We start from the raw sequence: 19,406 nt of genomic DNA, 5'->3' as shown, positions 1-19,406 counted from the left end.
CATATGCACTCTATCTTTCACGCACAAACTCCTGCATATGCTATTCTTATAGTCGCACACTGGGCTTGAGGTCTGGGAATGGAAGGAGAAGTGGAATCTTGGAGCTGTCCCAGGGGACAGAAACGCTGGAGGCCGGGGCACTGGCGCGAGGGAGGCGGCTGGGGGCGGGGGAGGGGGTGACCCAGAAGCTCATCTTCTCCTGGAAAGTTGGGAGGGGGGAACAGGACAAGTCCACGGGGTTCCCCTAAACTACCGCATTCCCCCAAGAAGGGATTTCTCTAGAAGCGTGGCGCCGCGAGGACGATCGAACACAGTCCTTCGGGTCCCTTGAGCGGGGGGAGGGGGGTGGAGTGGAGGGGGTTAGAAAGCCGCTCCCGCCTCCTAGTGGTCGAGAAAGGGTTAAGTCGGCAAGTCAGCAAGCGAGGGAGGAGCCAGCGAGTGCGGGAAGGAGTGGGGGTGGTTGGGAAGAGCTTCCTCGCTGTCCCCACTCTCCCTCGGCTAGCAGCCTGGGCGCACGGACCGACGGACTGACGGACTCTCGAGCCGACAGTGCAGCTAGCGGGGCGCGGGCGCAGGGCGTTGACTGCCAGCCCCAGCCCTCCCCGCCCCGTCGCGCCCCGCCCCGTCCCGTCGGGGCCGATGGCTCCTCCCGAGGCCCGCAGCCCGGGGGGCGCAGGGTAGAGCACAGCGGCCCGGCCACGCAGCCCGGGGACTCCCGGGCCCTCCCGGAGCCCCGCGGGGTCCCCGCCGTGCATCCGGCGGGCTCAGGGAGCGAGTGGGAGCGCCCTCCCCCCGCCGCCCCCTCCCCCGAGCGTCGAGACAAGATGCTGCCCGGGCTCAGGCGCCTGCTGCAAGGTAGGAACCCCGGCGGCGGGAGAGCGGAGGGCACCCTGGGGAGAGAAGCAGGGCGCCCCTTCTTTCAGGGATCTAGGGTGGGGCAGTTGGGGATGTGGGGTAACCTGGGGAAGGAGAAAAGCTCAGCGCTGGGGCCGCGCCCCCGCCGCCAGGGCTGCTCTCAGCAGGAGGGCACTTGGCTAGGAGCCTGCAGGCGCGTGCGAGGAGCTCGTGACCGAGGTGGGACGCAGGGGACAGGTGGACCCGGCCCGGAGGGGGAAGGGAAGCTCAGGTTCCACTGTCCCGGCTCCACCTGCTCCGGGGGACGCCGAGGACTCGGGCCGGCTGGGGAAGCGCCGACTCAGCAACTCCTCCTGCCCGGTGCCTCAGCACTTTCTGGCCACCTGGGAAGACAGGAGATGTGGGTAGGGGGCTGTCTGGGGGGGTAGGAGGCGCAGAGGGAAATCCAAGTGTCCCTCTTTGGTAGGACAGATGGAGGGCGCCAGAAAGAGGATAGTTCTACTGATTGAGTGACAGATAAGGGTGTGGGCCAGAGATTGGGGGTGGGGTGGGGAGGGGTCGGGGAGAGTGATAGGAAGGGGAAGTCAAAGATGGAGAAAGTGGTGAGGGAAGCTGAAAGGAGGAGGGAGATGGAGCGGGGGAGGGGGAGGAGGAGAAGGAATAAAGGTTAGACGGGAAAAGCGTGGAGGGAAGTAGGACCCAGGTGAGAACCAAGGAAGAGGGAAGGAGAGGAAAGACCAGATCAGGGGAGGGGTGGGAAGAAGACTAGGGACGGGGACCCAGAATCCGCGGATGGAGGTAGCAGGAAAGAGAATTAGGACTGGGACCCTGGGGACCAGAATGGAAAAGGAGAATGGAAAGATCAGAAACCAGAGAAGGATGGGGATGGTGGCTAGAGAAGGGGCAGCAGGAACCGGGGAAGAGGGTTGGGGACTGGGAACCATGGGTGGGAGAAGGGCTGGAGAGGAGGGACAAGGAGGAGGAAGAGAAGATCTGGGAGAGAGGGACTGGGGGCTGGGGGGGTGCTGCCCAGGGATGAGACAAAGAGGCTTCTGGTAACCACTTCCACGTGGGAAGCCCTCCTTTCCCAAAGCGCCTGCCTGCCACATTTCTTCTCTCAGGGAGTGGCTGGTGGGCCAGATGGGGGGTGCTCTGAGCTCAGGGCCTTGGGGATGGCTGTGAGGGACAGAGGGTGAAGACTTTGGAAGGGGAGTGGCAGCCTCTGAGGGTGGGCAACCAGGCTGGCTCCTGTGCTGCCATTTATTTATCCGGCCCGGACATTGGATTCTGCAGCCACCGCCACCACCACGGTGGCTGCTTATTTTGGGGTGTTACATTCTGGCAGAGTGAGAAGCTGTTTGCAGCAGCTCTAAACCTCCGTCACCCGCGTCAGTGCCTCCCCAGGCCCCTGCGTCACTGGTATCACCACCTCCTCCATCCCACTCCTCAGCTCCCACCTCCTCAGCCCCTGCCCCCACAGCATCTGCCCGCAGGCCCTGGCCCTTCCCTGAAGCAGCCTGTTGGGTGTGGAGCCCTTGCTTCTCGTCTGGGACCCTGTGCCCCTCCTTTCAGAGCAAGAGGCCTCCGCTGCCTTTCCAGGGAGCATCCTTTCCTGGGACCACTCTCTACCAGGGACTCTGCCCTGTGGGTGGGTAGCCTGGATCCTGCCCCCTACCTTGGGTCTAGTTTTCTCCTCCTCAAGTTCCTTCTTCTACAGGGGCCTCCAGCCCAAAGAGCGGCCTGTGGGCTGAGAACTTTGTTTCTGAGCCTTGGTACTCCAAGGTTTCATAGCCAGAGTCCTGGACAGTGGTCCCTCATTGAACGGATACTTTTGGCTCTGGATACTTCAGCCTTCCGGGATCAATACCATGTTCTAGCCTCTCTTGGCTCCCTCCTCTGGTCAGTTCTGGCCATATCCTCTGGACAGGGGTCATCTCTTCTTGACTCCCAAATGTAATTACTACTCTAGAACAACTGCAACTGGAAGCCTGGGAGATGAAATTTGCAGAGAGCTGGAGTCCCTTTCTTGCCTTGACCCTGAAATAGCCAAACAGACTCAGCATTGTGGCTGGCCCAGCCCTAGGCACCTGTGTGCAGTTTCTCTCCTGTCTTTACCTCAAGGGCAGCGTCTCACACATTCAGGCGTGGTTTCTGCGGAGGATGTGACGACCTCTTAAAGAAAGGTCAGAGAGTCTCTCTGACATGGGCTTGATGCCCCTCTTTTCCAATCTGGGTTCCACCTTGTACTAGCTGCATGACCCGAGGCCACTGTGTCAAGTTTCTGGGGCTTCCTTCATCTGCAAATTGGGGGCCACAATGCTGACCTCTAGGGGGTTATGTGTGTTGTGTTTAATGTATAAAGAAGTTGACATGTACAAATGCAGTGCCTGGGACAAAATAGGTGCTTCCTGGTTTCCTCCTACCCTGCTATACTCTCCCCTGCAGCTCTAGCCAGCCCCTGCTGACTTTAGAGGAGGGGGTGAGCCGAGAGGGCGGGGGAGGCTGCTACAAAGGGCTTTCCTCTGTCCATGAAGTAGTGGAGGGATGAAATGAAGGCCTCTGAGAAAGACAATGAAGACAAGCTGTAGAGATCTGATCAGGAGGCCTGGGGTGCTCAGAAACTGACACTGCCCCTCCCCAGCTCTCAGCGGTGTTACCTGTGACATGAGGGGTCGGCTCTAGGTGGCCACCGAGGTATCCCCCTTTCCAGCTCTGACACTCTGTGCATCTTGCCCCAGTCTCCACCGGGAATTCACAAAATGAAGGCCAGGAGCAGAGCTGTGGTCCTCGGGAGAGAGAGGAGGCCTGGGCCTGGAGGGAAGGAGTGGTGGTGAGGAGGTGTGAGAACAGGGGGTGGGGAAGGGACATGGCAAGAAAGAAAAGGGCACACACTGGGTAGGGCAGGGACCGAGGGCGGGAGAGGGAGGGAAAGGCACAGCTCTCTAGTCCTCCAACCCCCCAGTCCCGCCACCTCTGCCCTGGAGTGCTCGCTCCAGCCCCAGCAGGCCTGGGGACAGTGAAGCCCAGAGCCCCCCACTCTCCCCTCCTCCTTGCCTCCAGTGAGAGCCTCAGCGTGAATTATGGATGAGCTCCTTGGGTTACAGCTGCTTTGCACGGCAGTGGCAAGGGCCAGAAATGGCAACAGAGTCACTGTTATGCAGCAGCTGTTATGGAGGGGCGCCCAGCATGGGGTCGCTCTTCAGAGAGCCTGCAGGGACCACTCTCATGGGCTGGGGGAGGTGAGCCCTGGCTGGGGGAGACATGGGAACAAGACGGAAGGAAGGAGCGTGGGGAAAGAGAAGAGAAGCAGTCTAATGCGGGCAGGTGGGGAGCAGGAGAGTCTAGGGAAAGAAAGAGGAGTAGGCACCCTTGCCAGCTCCTGCAGAGTTTACCCTCAAGCTGGAAGGAGCCCTGGTGCCAGGGGAATGGGCCATGCCTCTGGGGCCCTCTGAGATTGCATGTCCTTCCCTCTGTCCCTCCTGGGGCAGCGTCAGTGCGGAGGCTGGGGAAGAACTCCGTAATCCTCCAGGGGCTGGTGGCCATCAGGGCTCACACTCTGGTGAACTTGTGGATAAGGGGTAGGATTAAGGGATCAGAGAAGGATTTGGCTTCTTTTGGTGTCAAGTCCTTAGGGAGGCAGAGATTAGAGGGTGACTCTGGCAGGAAGGGAAGTGCCCTGGCTAGGCATCGAGAGACTTTTCTGGCCTTTTCCCTGCCAACACTTTGCTGTGTGACCTTGGGTAAGTCGTTTTCTCTCTCTGAGCTCCAATCATCACCTCAGTAGAACAGATGCTTGAACCAGAGGAATCGAGGGCACCTTTCCAGCTTTGAAATCTCCAGTTCTAAGCCCCAAACTTCAACCCTCATGAAACCCACTCAGGGTCCCCACTGTGCTTCCACACTCCACCTCTGCCTGGTTCAGATGAGGGGTGAGAGACATTGCTCCTCCACCCCACGTGGGTCTGAGAAACTCAGGAGGAGAAAGTAATCGTGAAACGCCGCACGGGGGAGGGGTGAGAAGGGCCGAGAAACGCGGAGGTGGTGTGAACGAATGGAACAGCAGCCGCTGTGTCACTGAGTATTACATCACACCCAGCCTACACACGCACGGGGCCCGGCGCTCACACACACGCGGAGGACAGCCAGCACGTACCGACGCAGCACCGACGCAGCACCCGGAGGGGCCGGGGACACTCACGGTGGGGCCCAAAAGCGAGGAGCAGCACACTGGGAGTGTGGATTTTTCACCCCACACCTGTATGCTCCCCCCTCTGGAGGAGGAACACCAGGGTAGCTGGGATGCCAGCGTCACACTCGGGGCCTGTCGGTCCCGTGCGTGCACACCTGGCTCAGCAGCACTGCATTTGGTGAGCACCTGGCTCACACCACTACCCAAAATCACAGACACATACACACATTCACACACATGACAACCTCAGGAGCGTGACACATCACATACAAAACAACCACTGAGCATGTGCAGTTTGCAGCCTTGGAGATCCCACACTCAAAATCATCAGCCCCTCAGTCTCTCCCAGGGTCTCTGAACCCCAAGGAGCCCCAGGATCTCAGGGTGCAGAAACAGGTCTTCCTCCCCTCTGCCTTCAAAAGCCTAGGATGTTGCTTGAAGCAGAAGGTGTTCAGTCACCGTGTGCCCAGGGAATGACTGCCTGGCTTTGGGGGTGCAGGCTCCCTTTCTCCCCAGGCAAAACTGCCAGAAGAAAATCCCAGGAGTCACCTGGAAATCATGAGAAAGTGCAGAGGTCAAGCTAGTTCCAGCCTAGAACTTTATCAGCTATCGTGAGGGCAGGAAGGTAAAGGCCAGGGATGATGGTAGGCCCTGCACCCCTATTAAAGTATGAGTACAGGCACCTGCACTTCACTCTCTAGTCCCCAGGCTCTCTAGGCCTGCTTTTTCATCAGTATCATAAGAAGGATGGATCATATTCAACCTTCAAAAGTTACTTTGGGAAAAAAAAAATTTTTTTTTGGCTAGATGCAGTAGCTCATGCCTGAAATCCCAACACTTTGGGAGGCCAAGGTGGGAGGATTGTTTGAGGCCAGGAGTTTGAGACCAGCCTAAGCAACATAGCAAGACCCCATACCTACAAATTTTTCTTTTTTTTTTTATGGAGTCTCACTCTGTCGCCCAGGCTAGAGTACAGTGGCGCAATCTCAGCTTACTGCAAGCTCCGCCTCCCAGGTTCACACCATTTTCCTGCCTTAGCCTCCCAAGTAGCTGAGACCACAGGCGTCTGCCACCATGCCGGCTTTTTTTTTTTTTTTTTTGTATTTTTAGTAGAGAGAGGGTTTCACCGTGTTAGGCAGGATGGTCTCGATCTCCTGACCTCGTCATCCACCCGCCTCGGCCTCCCAAAGTGCTGGGATTTCAGGCGTGAGCCACCGCGCCTGGCCAAAATTTTAAAAAAATTAGCTGGGTACAGTGGCATGGGCCTGTGGTCCCAGCTACTCAGGAAGCTGAGGCAGGAGGATCGCTTGAGCCCAAGTGGTTGATTACAGTAAGCTGTAACCGTACCACTGCACTCCAGCCTAGGCGATAGAGCAAGACACCGTGTCTCCAAAAGAAAAAAAAGAAAAAAGTGTTTAAGTAACTGCGAATGAGGAGAGCCTGGGGTGTAAAATGCAGATTCCCAGGCTGTCCCCCCAGGAATTCTGCATCATGCCTAGGACTGGCTGGTGGCCTCACTTGGAGACCCACTGAGCCCTGACCCTTAAGGCCCCTCCCAGCACAGAAAGGCTCTGACTCTGCAAGGGTGAAAAGTACAGGAAAGTAGGGCACTAGGCACCAGTGGGCTGGCAACACCAGACTCCAGGGTGACCCCACTTCACACGGGTCTCAGATCTCCAAAGGGTCCCAGGTTACTTCCAGTCATTCTCCAGTAGAGTGACTTTGCCCTGAAGGGGACATTTGGCAATGTCTGGAGACATTTTGGTTGTCACAACTGGAGGCAGGGTGCTGCTGGCATCTAGTGGGTAGAAGACAGAGATGCTGCTAAGTGCCTTATATAGGGCTGCCTCCACAACAAGGAACTATCCGGCCAACTGTCAATACTGAGGCAGAGAAACCCTGACGTTAGTCTTTTGACATTAATTTCTAGACAAGGTCAAACATGCAATAGTGAAAACAGGAATGAAAAGATTATCATTCTTCAAACAATTCACAGTGCTTTCTACAATGGCCTTTTGGCATTATTTTTTAATATACCAGAAGCCCCAGAAAGTGGAAATGGCCAGGCCACTTGAGGCTGTAACGTTGTCCCCTGAGCCCCCACGGGAGCGCCAGGGTTCTAGGCCTTTATTTTTATTTTTTAATTTCTTCCCCCTGAAACAGGGTCTTGTTGTGTTGCCCAGGCTGCAGTGCAAAGGTGTGATCATTGCTCACTACAGCCTCCAACTCCTGGGCTCAAGCGATCCTCCTGCCTCAGCCTCCCAAGTAGTTGGGACTACAGGCACATGCCACCATGCCTGGCTCATTTTTTTTTTTTGTAAAGACAGGGGTCTCCCTATGTTGCCCAGGATAATCTCAAACTCTTGGCCTCAAGCAATCCTCCTGCCTTGTTCTCCCAAAGTGCTGGGACTACAGGTGTGAACCACCATATTCAGCCGGATCTAGGCCTTTACCAAGTGGGTGGGCTGGCACTCCTGCCCTGGAAGCCCACCTAGTAAGTTTTGCTTCCCCTCCCCACAGCTCCCGCCTCGGCCTGCCTCCTGCTGATGCTCCTGGCCCTGCCCCCGGCGGCCCCCAGCTGCCCCATGCTCTGCACCTGCTACTCATCCCCACCCACCGTGAGCTGCCAGGCCAACAACTTCTCCTCTGTGCCGCTGTCCCTGCCACCCAGCACTCAGCGACTCTTCCTGCAGAACAACCTCATCCGCACGCTGCGGCCAGGCACCTTCGGGCCCAGCCTGCTCACCCTGTGGCTCTTCTCCAACAACCTCTCCACCATCTACCCGGGCACTTTCCGCCACTTGCAAGCCCTGGAGGAGCTGGACCTCGGTGACAACCGGCACCTGCGCTCGCTGGAGCCCGACACCTTCCAGGGCCTGGAGCGGCTGCAGTCGCTGCATCTGTACCGCTGCCAGCTCAGCAGCCTGCCCGGCACCATCTTCCGCGGCCTGGTCAGCTTGCAGTACCTCTACCTCCAGGAGAACAGCCTGCTCCACCTACAGGTGAGCCTGCCCTGCGCCCACCCTCAGCCCCTTTCTGCTTTCCTCTCTCTGTGGGCCCCTCTGCTCCCCGACCCTGGCGTGCATCCCTCCTCTCTCCCCAGGCCACCCTTCCTGCCTCAGCATCTCCATTTCTCTCTGTCTCTGTCTGTTTTCTAAGTTTCTGTCTCTTTCAGATTCTCCAGGGGCTTTACTTTGTCCCTTCTGTCTCTCTCTCTACCTGTTTAGGTCCCTTGCTGCTCCTCTCTCTCTCTCTCTCTCCAACTCCACAACCTTCACCTCTCTGCCTCTGCCTGTCTGTCTGTCTATCCCTTTCCATCCATCACTGCCTCTCTCACTAACTTGCCTCCCCCATCTGTCTTCTGCCTCTTCTGTCTGTCTCCCTTCACACACCCACTCTGCATACACCCCCATGTCTGTCTGCGTGTGTGTATCTGTCTCTTTCTCTGATCTCACGTGTTTGCCTTCAGGGTACTCTGCCTTCCCCCAAGGTCCACTGCCCAAAGGCCTTTGCAGCTGTTTTTCTCACCCACCCTCAAGTCTGCCCACATCACAGGGAAGTAGAGAGAGAAGGCAGAGCCACAGCCACTGGCATCCCACAGAAAGTTGCGCTTCTCTCCAATTCACTGGGTCATGGGACAGGAGAAGCCCACAACCCTTCTAGATTCTCGTTGTCCAAACCTGTCATCTCAATGCAGGGGAAGAAAGAAAAGGGTAAATCTCTGTTATGCAGCTGGAGAATGGATGCTCTGAAAATGGAAGGAATAACAGTAATTGTTATTTATTGTTATTATTATTGATCTAACTATTGTTTATTGTTGTTGTTATGCTGACTGTTTGACACACAAATCCTCCCACTCCATATCCCCAGGAAGCAATAACACACCCTCCAAACCACCCTGAGAGAAAATCTTCCCTTGGCTACAGAGCCTCTGGCTGGAAGAGGGTGAGGATATCCAAATTCTGCCCTCTCCCTACTGGAACCTGGAAGGTGCTGCCTCTGCCTCATCCAGGGCTAGTGCCTAACTAGTTACCAATCTGCTGGTTGGAAAATCAGGTCAGTGCTGATGATGCTAATGATAATAACAATAGCCATAACAGTCTAACAAACATACTGAGCGCCCACTACGAGCTAGATGCTAAGAATACAGCAGTGAACAGAACAGACCAAACGCCCTGCCTTCACAGAGATACCATTCCCATGAGGAGGGGAAGAAGTTAAATGCACAGTATATTGGAGAAATAGGTCTTCTGTTATTCTTATTGTTGCCTAAATAGTGACAGTAATAGCAGTAGCCACCACCACTTAGTGGGTACACAGGGTCAGTCCCTGTGCCAAGCACTTTACAGGTATCCACTCTGCCATTTACAAGCGTGTGGCTTTTTTTTTTTTTTTAACCTCCTCAGACCTCAGTTTTCTCATCTGTACAATGGGGGTAGCAGGAGCACCCATCTCCTAGGGATTTTGAAAGCATTAAATGCATGAATAATTTGTAAAGCACTTAGAATAGTGCTTGGCATACGGTAAGTGCTATATAAATGCTTGTTAAAATACTATTTTAAAAAAAGAAACGAGCCTTATTTAACATTGGTTTCAGTGAAGTGGCCCAACTTGGACTCCATCCTGAAGATGTGGGTCAACTTCAAGGATTATACTGAGGTCATGAGTGAGTCCCAGACAACACCCTCCTTTTGTCCTCTTCCTAAATTTCCCAGCACCTCACAGTTTATGAAGTGCACTCAGCCACCTCATCTCATTTCTATAGCCCAGTTGGGAGATTATTTTTGCCTCCTTGTTAACAATGAAGAAGCTGAGGCTGGGGGCCCTGAAGACTCTATAGAGATATAGTCGCCTCTAATCATAAATCTTTCAACCATTGTCGACATGACTCGAGGCTTATGTCTTCTCACCACCACGTTCAGCCTCACAACAGCCTGGTGATAGGGACAGTTAGGGGCACTGGGGACATGGAACGAATGTTCCTGAGGCCATATAGCCAGGAAGAGCTGGTGCTTGAACCTCATGGTCTGGCTACAAGGGGACAGTACTCTGGAGTACTATTGAGCAGACTCATGTTTGAAAGCACACACTTTGGACTCAGCAAGACCTAGGTTCAAATCCTGGCTCCTATATAACTTTGGACAAATTACTTAACCTCTCCCAATCTCCATTTCCTCATCTCTAAAATGGCAATCAGGATAGTACTAAATAATAATCTTTTTTTTTTTTTTTTTTTTTGAGACGAAGTCCCGCTCTATCGCCCAGACTGGAGTGCAGTGGTACGATCTTGGCTCACTGCAACCTCTGCCTCCCAGGTTCAAGTGATTTTCCTGCCTCAGCCTCCTGAGTAACTAAGATTACAGGCGTGCGTCACTACACCCAGCTAATTTTTGTATTTTTAGTAGAGACGGGTTTCACCATGTTGGCCAGACTGGTCTCCAACTCCTGACCTCAGGTGATCCACTCGCTTCGGCCTCCCAAAGTGCTGGGATTACAGGTGTGAGCCACCATGCCTGGCCAATAATAATCCTTATTTAAGAAGTTTTGTAAGGATTAAAATGTAAGGCATTTAGCACAAGGCCATACTCTCAAGATATGGGCACTATAATAATAATAATTACTACTACTACTACTACTACTACTACTACTACTACTACTACTGAGATCAAATACTACTACAAATTGATCATGCATTTAATGCTTCCAGAATCTCCTTATCAATATATATTAGTTGTTTAGGAGGAATTTGGAGTCAGAGGTCCTGAGCTTGAATCCCTGGTCTGCTATTTTCTGACTTATTTAACTTTAGGCAGGTTGCTAACCCTCTCTGAACCTCACTTACTTTATCTACAAACTGGGAATAATGAAAATAATACCTTCCACCAAGAATGGCTGTAAATAGGAAACGAGTTAGTGTATAGAAAGCCCATAGTTCAGGCCTGGTATGGTCAAGTATGGCCACTTGAGGTCAGGAGTTCGAGACCAGCCTGGCCAACATGGTGAAACCCCATCTCTACTAAAAATACAAAAATTAACCAGGCGTGGTGGCAGGCAGCTGTAATCCCAGCCACTAGGGAGGCTAAGGCAGAAGAATCACTTGAACCTGGGAGGCAGAGGTTCCAGTGAGCTGAGATCGTGCTACTGTACTCTAGCCTAGGTGACAGAGCAAGACTCCATCTCAAAAAGAAAAAAAAAAAAACATAGTTCAGTGCTGAAAAAATGTTATTATTATGATCCCATCCTCCATTGACTCTCGGGCCAAGAACAGCGATCAGGACCTGAGGTCAGCAAAGGCTTGGGCAGAGGGGACCTCAGGTGGACACTGGGGTCTTCTGAAATGGGAAGTGTTTGTTCTCCATGCCCCTGGCATGAATGGTACCAGGCATCATGAGAAGGAAGCAACTTCACACTTGGCCTTTTAGAGGAGATGGAAAAAACCACCTCTGCCTGTGAACTGCCTGGTGGAGCTGGGCTGGGAGATGCCCCAGGCAGGTGAGGAAATATGTGGGTTGGGGTGAGATCTGCAGGGTACAGGTGTAACCCAAGATGGAGCCAGGCCTGCTGCCCTGAAGGGGAGCTCCACCAGAGGACCACAGCTTTTCAGGTTGCAGAAGGTAGACACGGAGATGGGGTTGGGTAGAGGTTCTCAGGGACTGTCTGCTGTATGCCAGGCACTGTGCCAGGTGAGTTCATTCATCAACAGATATTTACTGAGTACCTACCACATGCCAGGCAATGTTCCAGGTGCTAGGGATTCAGGGGAGAACAGAAACAGTGGCCCTGTTCTCCCAGAGCATATTCCCTACTCAAGTGTAGACAGATGATAAAGACACTTGTTTTCTATTTTTATTATTATTATTATTATTATTTTGAGATGAAGTCTTGCTCTCTTGCTCAGGCTGGAGTGCAGTGGCACAATCTCGGCTCACTGCAACCTCTGCCTCCCAGGTTCAAGTGATTCTCCTGCCTCCGCCTCCCAAGTAGCTGGGATTACAGTCATGTGCCACCATGCCTGGCTATTTTTTGTATTTTTAATAGACATGGGGTTTCATCATGTTGGCCCGACTGGTCTCGAACTCCTGACCTCAGGTGATCTGCCTGCCTCGGCCTCCCAAAGTGCTGGATTACAGGTGTGAGCCACTGTGCCTGGCCGACACTTGTTTTCTCTTTCAATCATTAAAATGGCCTGCATGGTTTTTGTTTATTTTGTTTTGTTTTTGTTTTTGAGACAGAGTCTCACTATGTCACCCAGCTGGAGTGCAGTGGCGCAATCATGGCTCATTGCAGCCTTATCTCCTGGGGTCAAACAATTCCCTCATCTTAGCCTCACCAGTAGCTGGGACTACAGATATGTGCTTTCATGTCCAGCTAATTTTTGTATTTTTATAGAGACAGGGTTTCACCATGTTGCCCAGGATGGTCTTGAACTCCTGAACTCAAGCAATCCACCCGCCTCGGCCTCCCAAACTGCTGGGATTACAGGCATGAGCCACTGTACATGGCTGGCCTGCATGGTTTAAAAACAGTCTTTACGCTCAAGCAGATCAGATCTCAGTTTAAATCCCAGCCACACCTCCAATTTGCTCTATGGTTTTGTGCAAGTTATTTAACTACTCTGTGCCTCGATTGACCCATCTGTGAAATGGGGATAACCTGTACCTTGGGGAGCAGGGGTTGTGAGGATTAAAGGAGATACTACTGAGCTCAGCCCAATGTCTGATACGAAGTGAGTATCCAATGAATGGTAGCTATCCATGAACATTTACCAGGGAGGACACCAACTGAAGCCCAGCAAAATAAAAGCACAGTCCGAGGTCACCCAGCTAGTAAGGAACGTGACCTAGAATTGGCCCAGGTCTGTCTGACTCCAGAGTGCAGTTGTTCAGTAGTCTCTGGAGTTGGGAGCCACGTTACTGCCTATTAGCTGTTGGACCCTAGGCGAGTCACTTCACTTCTCTGAGGCTCCCTCTCCTAATCTCTGAAATGGAGATAATAATAGTATCCACCTCATAGGGTTGTGACGATTAAGTTACTATATAAGATCTGTGTAGCACAGAGCTTGGCACGTGGTAAGAGCTCAATAAGTTACCTGCTTGACAATGCTGACGCCGATGATGACGATGATACCCATCCTAGACTGATGAGCTCTGTGAGCGGGGGTGCCTGGCACAGAGTAGACACTCGGTACAGCTCTGTTGAATGAATGAGGCACATCCCAGAACTCACAAATTCATAAAAATCAGATGCGGATGGGATCTTAAAGATCACCTATCCCAAGGCCCTTGTTTCACAGATGAAAAGACCAAGGCACAGAGAGGTGCTTGGAGCTGTCCAAGGTCACACAGCCCAGCAGCTGATTTGATTAGTGTCAGAGCCAAGAGCTGGGAGTTTGGAGGGAGGCAAGGTTAAGAACAGGATGCTGTCAGGGAAGCGGGCAGGGATGCCGTGTTAAGATTCCAAATGGATGCAGAGAGCTGTGAACCGGCCAGTGGGGAGGCGAGGGAAATGTGGTTTTTGAAATGGAAGAGGATGACTTTAGCAGAGGCTCTCAGCCCAGAGGGAGGGGAGATAGGGAGGGGCGGAGGAAGAGCTAGGGCTGTGAAAGTCAAGAGCTTATTAATGCACAGAGAACGGTTTTAACAGGGGAGAGAGGAAAGACCGGATTTGAGAGCTACAGTCAAGGAAGTGGCAACGGGATTTGGCAACAGCTTGGATGGGGGAGGGGCAATGGACCCCAAGGTGGAGGCTCAAAGAAGGGAGGGGCAGGACTTTTTGCAGAGAAACAAAAGGAGAGGAGAGGAGGTTGGAATCAAGAAATTCTGTGGGCCAAAACCTGGGGCTGTGGGTCAAAGGTACCTGAATTCCCTAGGATCTCTGAACATTTGGTCTACTCTTCCTGACCTCCCAAGGTCCCCAAAATGTGAATTACCCCTGTTCCCTCTCCCCCCACCCCTGGCCCCTTATCTATCCTCTGATCATACATCTCTGGGTGTGTCCTACTCTTGCTGCCACTCCATAAAAACAGGAACCCTATTTAGGTGTTTGAGTGGCAGGGATTCCAAGCCTACCCCCTGGATGGGCCTGGAAGAGAAAAAGAGCACCAGGCCATGGTGAGCCAGTCTGAGGCCAGGGAGGTGCAAGGAGCCAGCTGGAGGCCTGAGCCAGGATTTGGGGTAGTGGCAGCAGGGGGCGGAGAACGCTGGTGTCAGAGGCAGCCGAGAAGGTTGAGGGGGACGGATCTCAATGTGGCCAAGAGGAGGGCTCTTGGCAGGCTCAGTTCCTGTAGCGAAGAGGGCGGAAGCCAGATGGGAGGGGGCGAGAACAGGCAGGAGCACAGGAAGGTGGAGGCTGTGGGTGTGGGCTGGGAGTCAACGCCCTCCCCCAACCTGAGGCCTCCGACCAGGCTCCTGGGTGGCAGGCACAGGGAGGGGAGTGTCTCCCCAGGCAGTGAGGGAGGGAGAGCCACAGTCAGGGAACAGGCCTCCCGGGGTGAGCTGGCCTGAGCAGAGTGGATGCTCCTATTCCGAGACCGGGACCTCCTGGAACCTGCTGACCACAGTGATGCCCTGCACAAGAAGGGAGGACCTCAAGGCAGTGAGGTCAGGGAGCTGAAGTCCTGCTCCCCTCGCTGGCAAGCCCTTATCTCTTTGAGCCCCGGTGCTCTCCTCTAAAAAAGTGAGATGGGCTGATGGGTGCCAAGGCATTAGCTCCCAAGTCAGCTGATCATCAGCTCACTAACCCTGGTGAGGTGGTTATAATGCAGAGTCCAGGAGTCCCCATTGCCACCGTGGGCCACACCCCCACCACCCCCCAACCCCCGTTAATTCTGAACCATAGTTCCAAGGTCCTTTCCACACTAACGTGGCCTGATTAGGTGACTCCCTAGCCCCAGGCAGGTGGGACAGCGCATCTAAGGGGAATAGTAATACAATGCGGCTTCCTTCCTCTCCTCTCCTGCCGCCTCTGGGGGTGGAGCTGATGCCCCTCACCGCAATGCCCAGCCTAGTAGCGGGATTTTGGTTCCCCCAGGGAGCTCCTCTTTTAAAGAAAAGGGACAGGACCCAATTCTAACTGAGCCTCTGTTGTCATAGTAGCTACCATTTATTGATGATTGACTATGCACTTGCCAGATACTGTACCCTTAACAGCATTTTATCATCCAGCCCTCCTTTAGCCTGCTAAGGGGGTTATACATAATAAGGAATGTTACACATACTGAGGAAACTGAGACTCCATGAGGTTAAAACTTGCCTAAAATAACACAGCTAGGGAAAAGGCAAGCTGGATTTTGAACCAGGACTCTACGTGCTGAGTCTGTGGGCTTCATCACTGGACTGAATCCCTGTGTGCTGGGCATGTGTCCAGCACTGCCCTTATATGATCTTTATGTGAACCATCTTCTGGAATCCTCAGAACAAACCCAGGAAGTAGGTACACTCATCCCCATTTTACAGAGGAGGAAACAGGCACAGAGGGATGACTGGCTTGGCCAAGTTAAGAATAATGGCTAACAAACAAAAACAAAAACAAAAATTAAAAAAAAAAAATGGCTAACTCATGGAACGCCACAAGGAAAGGTGTTCTAAGCACCTTCATACATGCTGCTTAATTTAATCTCCACATTATACAGATGAGGAAACAGAGTCACAGATATCCTGAGTGACTTGCCCAAGGTGGCATCAGTTAATGACAGATCCAAGATCTGAAATCAGAAAGGCTGGCTCCCCAGTCTCCATACTTCACCAAACCATAAGTTCTGAAACTCAAACTGTGGTCCTGCCATGGCCACATTGGCTTCCCTGGGGAGCCTGTAGACATGCGGATTCCCAGGCTGCACCCCCAAACCTCCTGAATCAGAAACTCTGCCCCCCACCCTGCCGCCCGCTCAGAGATCCGCAGGGGATCCTAATACACCCGAAAAGTTTAAGAACCACTGACCTCACCAATACCACTTTTTCCACAGCAAATAGGTTAAGAGGAGGCAGAATTCAAATCCAGGATGCAATGAATCAAAAGGTCAACCCTTTCTCTTCTGCCACGGTGCACCCCCTTCCCTCCCTCGGCCCAGGCCCCAGCGGGGTCCGCACCCTGCCTTAGGCCCACTCTATTCTTCTGTGTCCCACCCCACCCCACCCAGGATGACCTGTTTGCGGACCTGGCCAACCTGAGCCACCTCTTCCTCCACGGGAACCGCCTGCGGCTGCTCACAGAGCACGTGTTCCGCGGCCTGGGCAGCCTGGACCGGTTGCTGCTGCACGGGAACCGGCTGCAGGGCGTGCACCGCGCGGCCTTCCGCGGCCTCAGCCGCCTCACCATCCTCTACCTGTTCAACAACAGCCTGGCCTCGCTGCCCGGCGAGGCGCTCGCCGACCTGCCCTCGCTGGAGTTCCTGCGGCTCAACGCCAACCCCTGGGCGTGCGACTGCCGCGCGCGGCCGCTCTGGGCCTGGTTCCAGCGCGCGCGCGTGTCCAGCTCCGACGTGACCTGCGCCACGCCCCCTGAGCGCCAGGGCCGAGACCTGCGCGCGCTCCGCGAGGCCGACTTCCAGGCGTGTCCGCCCGCGGCACCCACGCGGCCGGGCAGCCGCGCCCGCGGTAACAGCTCCTCCAACCACCTGTACGGGGTGGCAGACGCCGGGGCGCCCCCCGCCGACCCCTCCACCCTCTACCGAGATCTGCCCGCCGAAGACTCGCGGGGGCACCAGGGCGGGGACGCGCCCACCGAGGATGACTACTGGGGTGGCTACGGGGGTGAGGACCAGCGTGGGGAGCAGACGTGCCCCGGCGCTGCCTGCCAGGCGCCCCCGGACTCCCGAGGCCCTGCGCTCTCGGCCGGGCTCCCCAGCCCTCTGCTTTGCCTCCTGCTCCTGGTGCCCCACCACCTCTGACTGCGGTGCTGAGATTGAAGAGGCCAGTGTCCGATACCCGCTTCCCGTCCAGCCGGGGCTGCGGCTCCGGCCCCAGTCCCGCCCCCGCCCCGGCCTTGCTGCTTCCCTTTCCCCTCCCAGCTCCTCTCCTCCCCCGGGGACCAGGCCTCCTCTCCTTGCCTGCCTCCTGGGCTGTCCTGACTTATGGCAGCCCCAAGAGGGCGCGTGTGGTGGCTCAGCCCTGCCCTCCCCAACTCTGGCCATTAATTCTTCCCCATCCCAAAGCTGGGGTGGGGCACCCCAGGCAGCCGCTGACCCGCGCTCCTAAGGCCCCACAGCGGACCCCAAGGGGCTTTTGTCTGCAGAGCATCTTCCACCAGCAGAGCCTTTGGAAGCTCCCCCAGGGAGCCCCACCCAGGACCCTTTGGGGGATGCCTCAGTCAGGGCCAGGCTGATCCTGACCCCTGCTTACCCTAGTCCCCTCAACCTCCTGACACTGGAGGAATACTTTTCTCCTAAGTCTACCCTGGACACTTTTTAGGGCACCTGGAGAGAACTTTCCTCTCCACTGTGGCCCCCGCGTGGTGAAGATCAAAAGAAGTTGTTTGGGAAAAAAATTTATTAAAAAATTCTATTATTTTATCTACTGTAAGATTTCTTGACTTGGGACCCCGAAAGTGGAATGAGGTCTCAGAATGTAAGGATTTTCGGGCCAGGAGGGTTGGAGAAGGGGAGCCTTCCCACGCCATCAAAGAGCTTCCTGGTGGCTGGAGGTGGTGTGCGCTCTCCCTCGTGATGAGGAACTGAAGCCCTGCGTTCCAGGTGAGACGCAGTCTGGCAGCCAAGAGTGGGTGCTGGTGGCACCTCTTCTCTTCATTTGTCCAGGGGAAGAGCTGCAGCCAACCCTGAGTCGTCTGGCACCTGAGGAACGAAGCCTGGAGAAGACCTCCTGGCTGGTTAACAGCCTTCTTTCAGACCCTGGTCCTTCAGGAAACAAGAGCAGTTCTGCAAGGAGGAATCATGTACACACTCCTGGTCACAGACAGCCCAAACATGACTTTGGGTAAATGTGAAAAAGGCACTGCTCCCTCAGGGAAACACAGCCCCATGCCAGAGCAAACATCTTAGCAAACAGAGACCAAGGCTGGGTTTCAGCACACACTTGCTTCCTTGGCTAAATGCCCTTTTGCAGTGCACAGCCTACACACCTGCACACAGCAACCCTGTGGATATGTGGTCTCTCTCTCTCAGCTCCTGTGAGGTAGAAGCCATCAGGGATGAACCAGGTCAGAGAAGCAGGTTTCCAAACAGGCTAGAAGAGGGACTGAGGAGCTAGGGTGATCAGAGGGACAGGAATCCCAAACTGGGATACATTACTGGCTTGAGGTACAATCAGAACCTTCATCTTTCTGGTGTGTGGAAGAGAGGCTGGGAACTGGGAAGGGCTCAGGCTAAGAAGGACTTGCACTGGAATTTAGGGATAAGTCTCATCAGACTGAGCACTTGGAGAGAAGTTTGGTAGTTTGAATTTGGGGTTAAGAATCTAGCTTGGGCTAGATTGGGTGTGGTGGTTTGCACCTGTAATCCCAGCTAATTGGGAGGCTGAGGTGGGAGGATCACTTGAGGCCAAGAGTTTGAAACTAGCCTGGACAACATATTGAGACCGAGTCTTTTAAACATTTTTTATAAAGAATCTAGTTTGAAGTGGGGTGTGGTGTCTTACACCTGTAATCCCAGCGCTCTGGGAGGCTGAGGTGGACAGATCACTTGAGGTCAGGAGTTCGAGACCAGCCTGGCCAACATGGCAGAAAACCCGTCTCTAGTAAAAATTCAAAAAAATTAGGCAGGCATGATGACGGATGCCTATAGTCCCAGGTACTCAGGAGGCTGAGGTACAAGAATCGCCTGAACCCAGGAGGTGGAGATTGCAGTGAGCTAAGATCACACCACTGCACTCCAGCCTGAGTGACAGAGACTCTGTCTTTAAAAAAAAAGAAAAAATCTAGCTTGGGAGGTGGGAATAGAAAGAGGGGGCCTAGATGCTGGGCTTGAGGAGGCAGGCTGAGGTTCTGTGACTCTGGCTGGGGAGGTCAAATGATCTTGAGAAGAAGAGGAAGAAATGAGAAGAAATCAGCATCTAAGCCTGAGGCAGGTAGACTCTGGTTAAGGGTGTGGGGTGGGTTGGGGGAGAGTGAGAGCAGCTGGTCAGGAACCCAGGGAGCTCAGAGTCTGGGGTCTTGCAGGGAATTGTATCAGGCTGGCTCTGAGGAGGTTAATGGGTTGGATTGGGGGGACAGCCAGGCAAGAGCTCTGGTGGAGGAGGGGCTGCTGGGGCCTGGGCAGGGGGAGGGGGGCTGCTGTAAATTAGAGGCAGGCTGTCCAGGTCACAGAATTATCATTGTGAAATATTCATGGGCCTTCGGTCCCGATGCTATTTCAGAACAGTGAAAGCAGGAGGAGTGTGTGAGCCTCAGGAAGAAGGCTGAAGCAAAGCCA

The 19,406-nt window shown here is 54.2% G+C and overlaps 1 protein-coding gene across 1 annotated transcript; it reads left to right on the top strand.

Moving 5' to 3' along the window:
* The first annotated feature begins 433 nt into the window (after window positions 1-433).
* On the top strand, window positions 434-17,552 carry RTN4RL2 (reticulon 4 receptor like 2). Its single transcript, XM_033205520.1, has 3 exons — window positions 434-855; window positions 7,565-8,046; window positions 16,182-17,552. The coding sequence occupies exons 1-3, from the start codon at window positions 825-827 to the stop codon at window positions 16,929-16,931; spliced, it is 1,263 nt and encodes a 420-aa protein (XP_033061411.1). The 5' UTR covers window positions 434-824; the 3' UTR covers window positions 16,932-17,552.
* Window positions 17,553-19,406: the final 1,854 nt, after the last annotated feature.

Source organism: Trachypithecus francoisi, unplaced genomic scaffold (assembly GCF_009764315.1).
Source record: "Trachypithecus francoisi isolate TF-2019V2 unplaced genomic scaffold, Tfra_2.0 Lachesis_group8, whole genome shotgun sequence".
Classification (NCBI taxonomy): Eukaryota; Metazoa; Chordata; class Mammalia; order Primates; family Cercopithecidae; genus Trachypithecus; species Trachypithecus francoisi.
The sequence above is the reverse complement of the archived record's forward strand: the minus strand, read 5'-3'. Positions and strand labels throughout refer to the sequence as shown.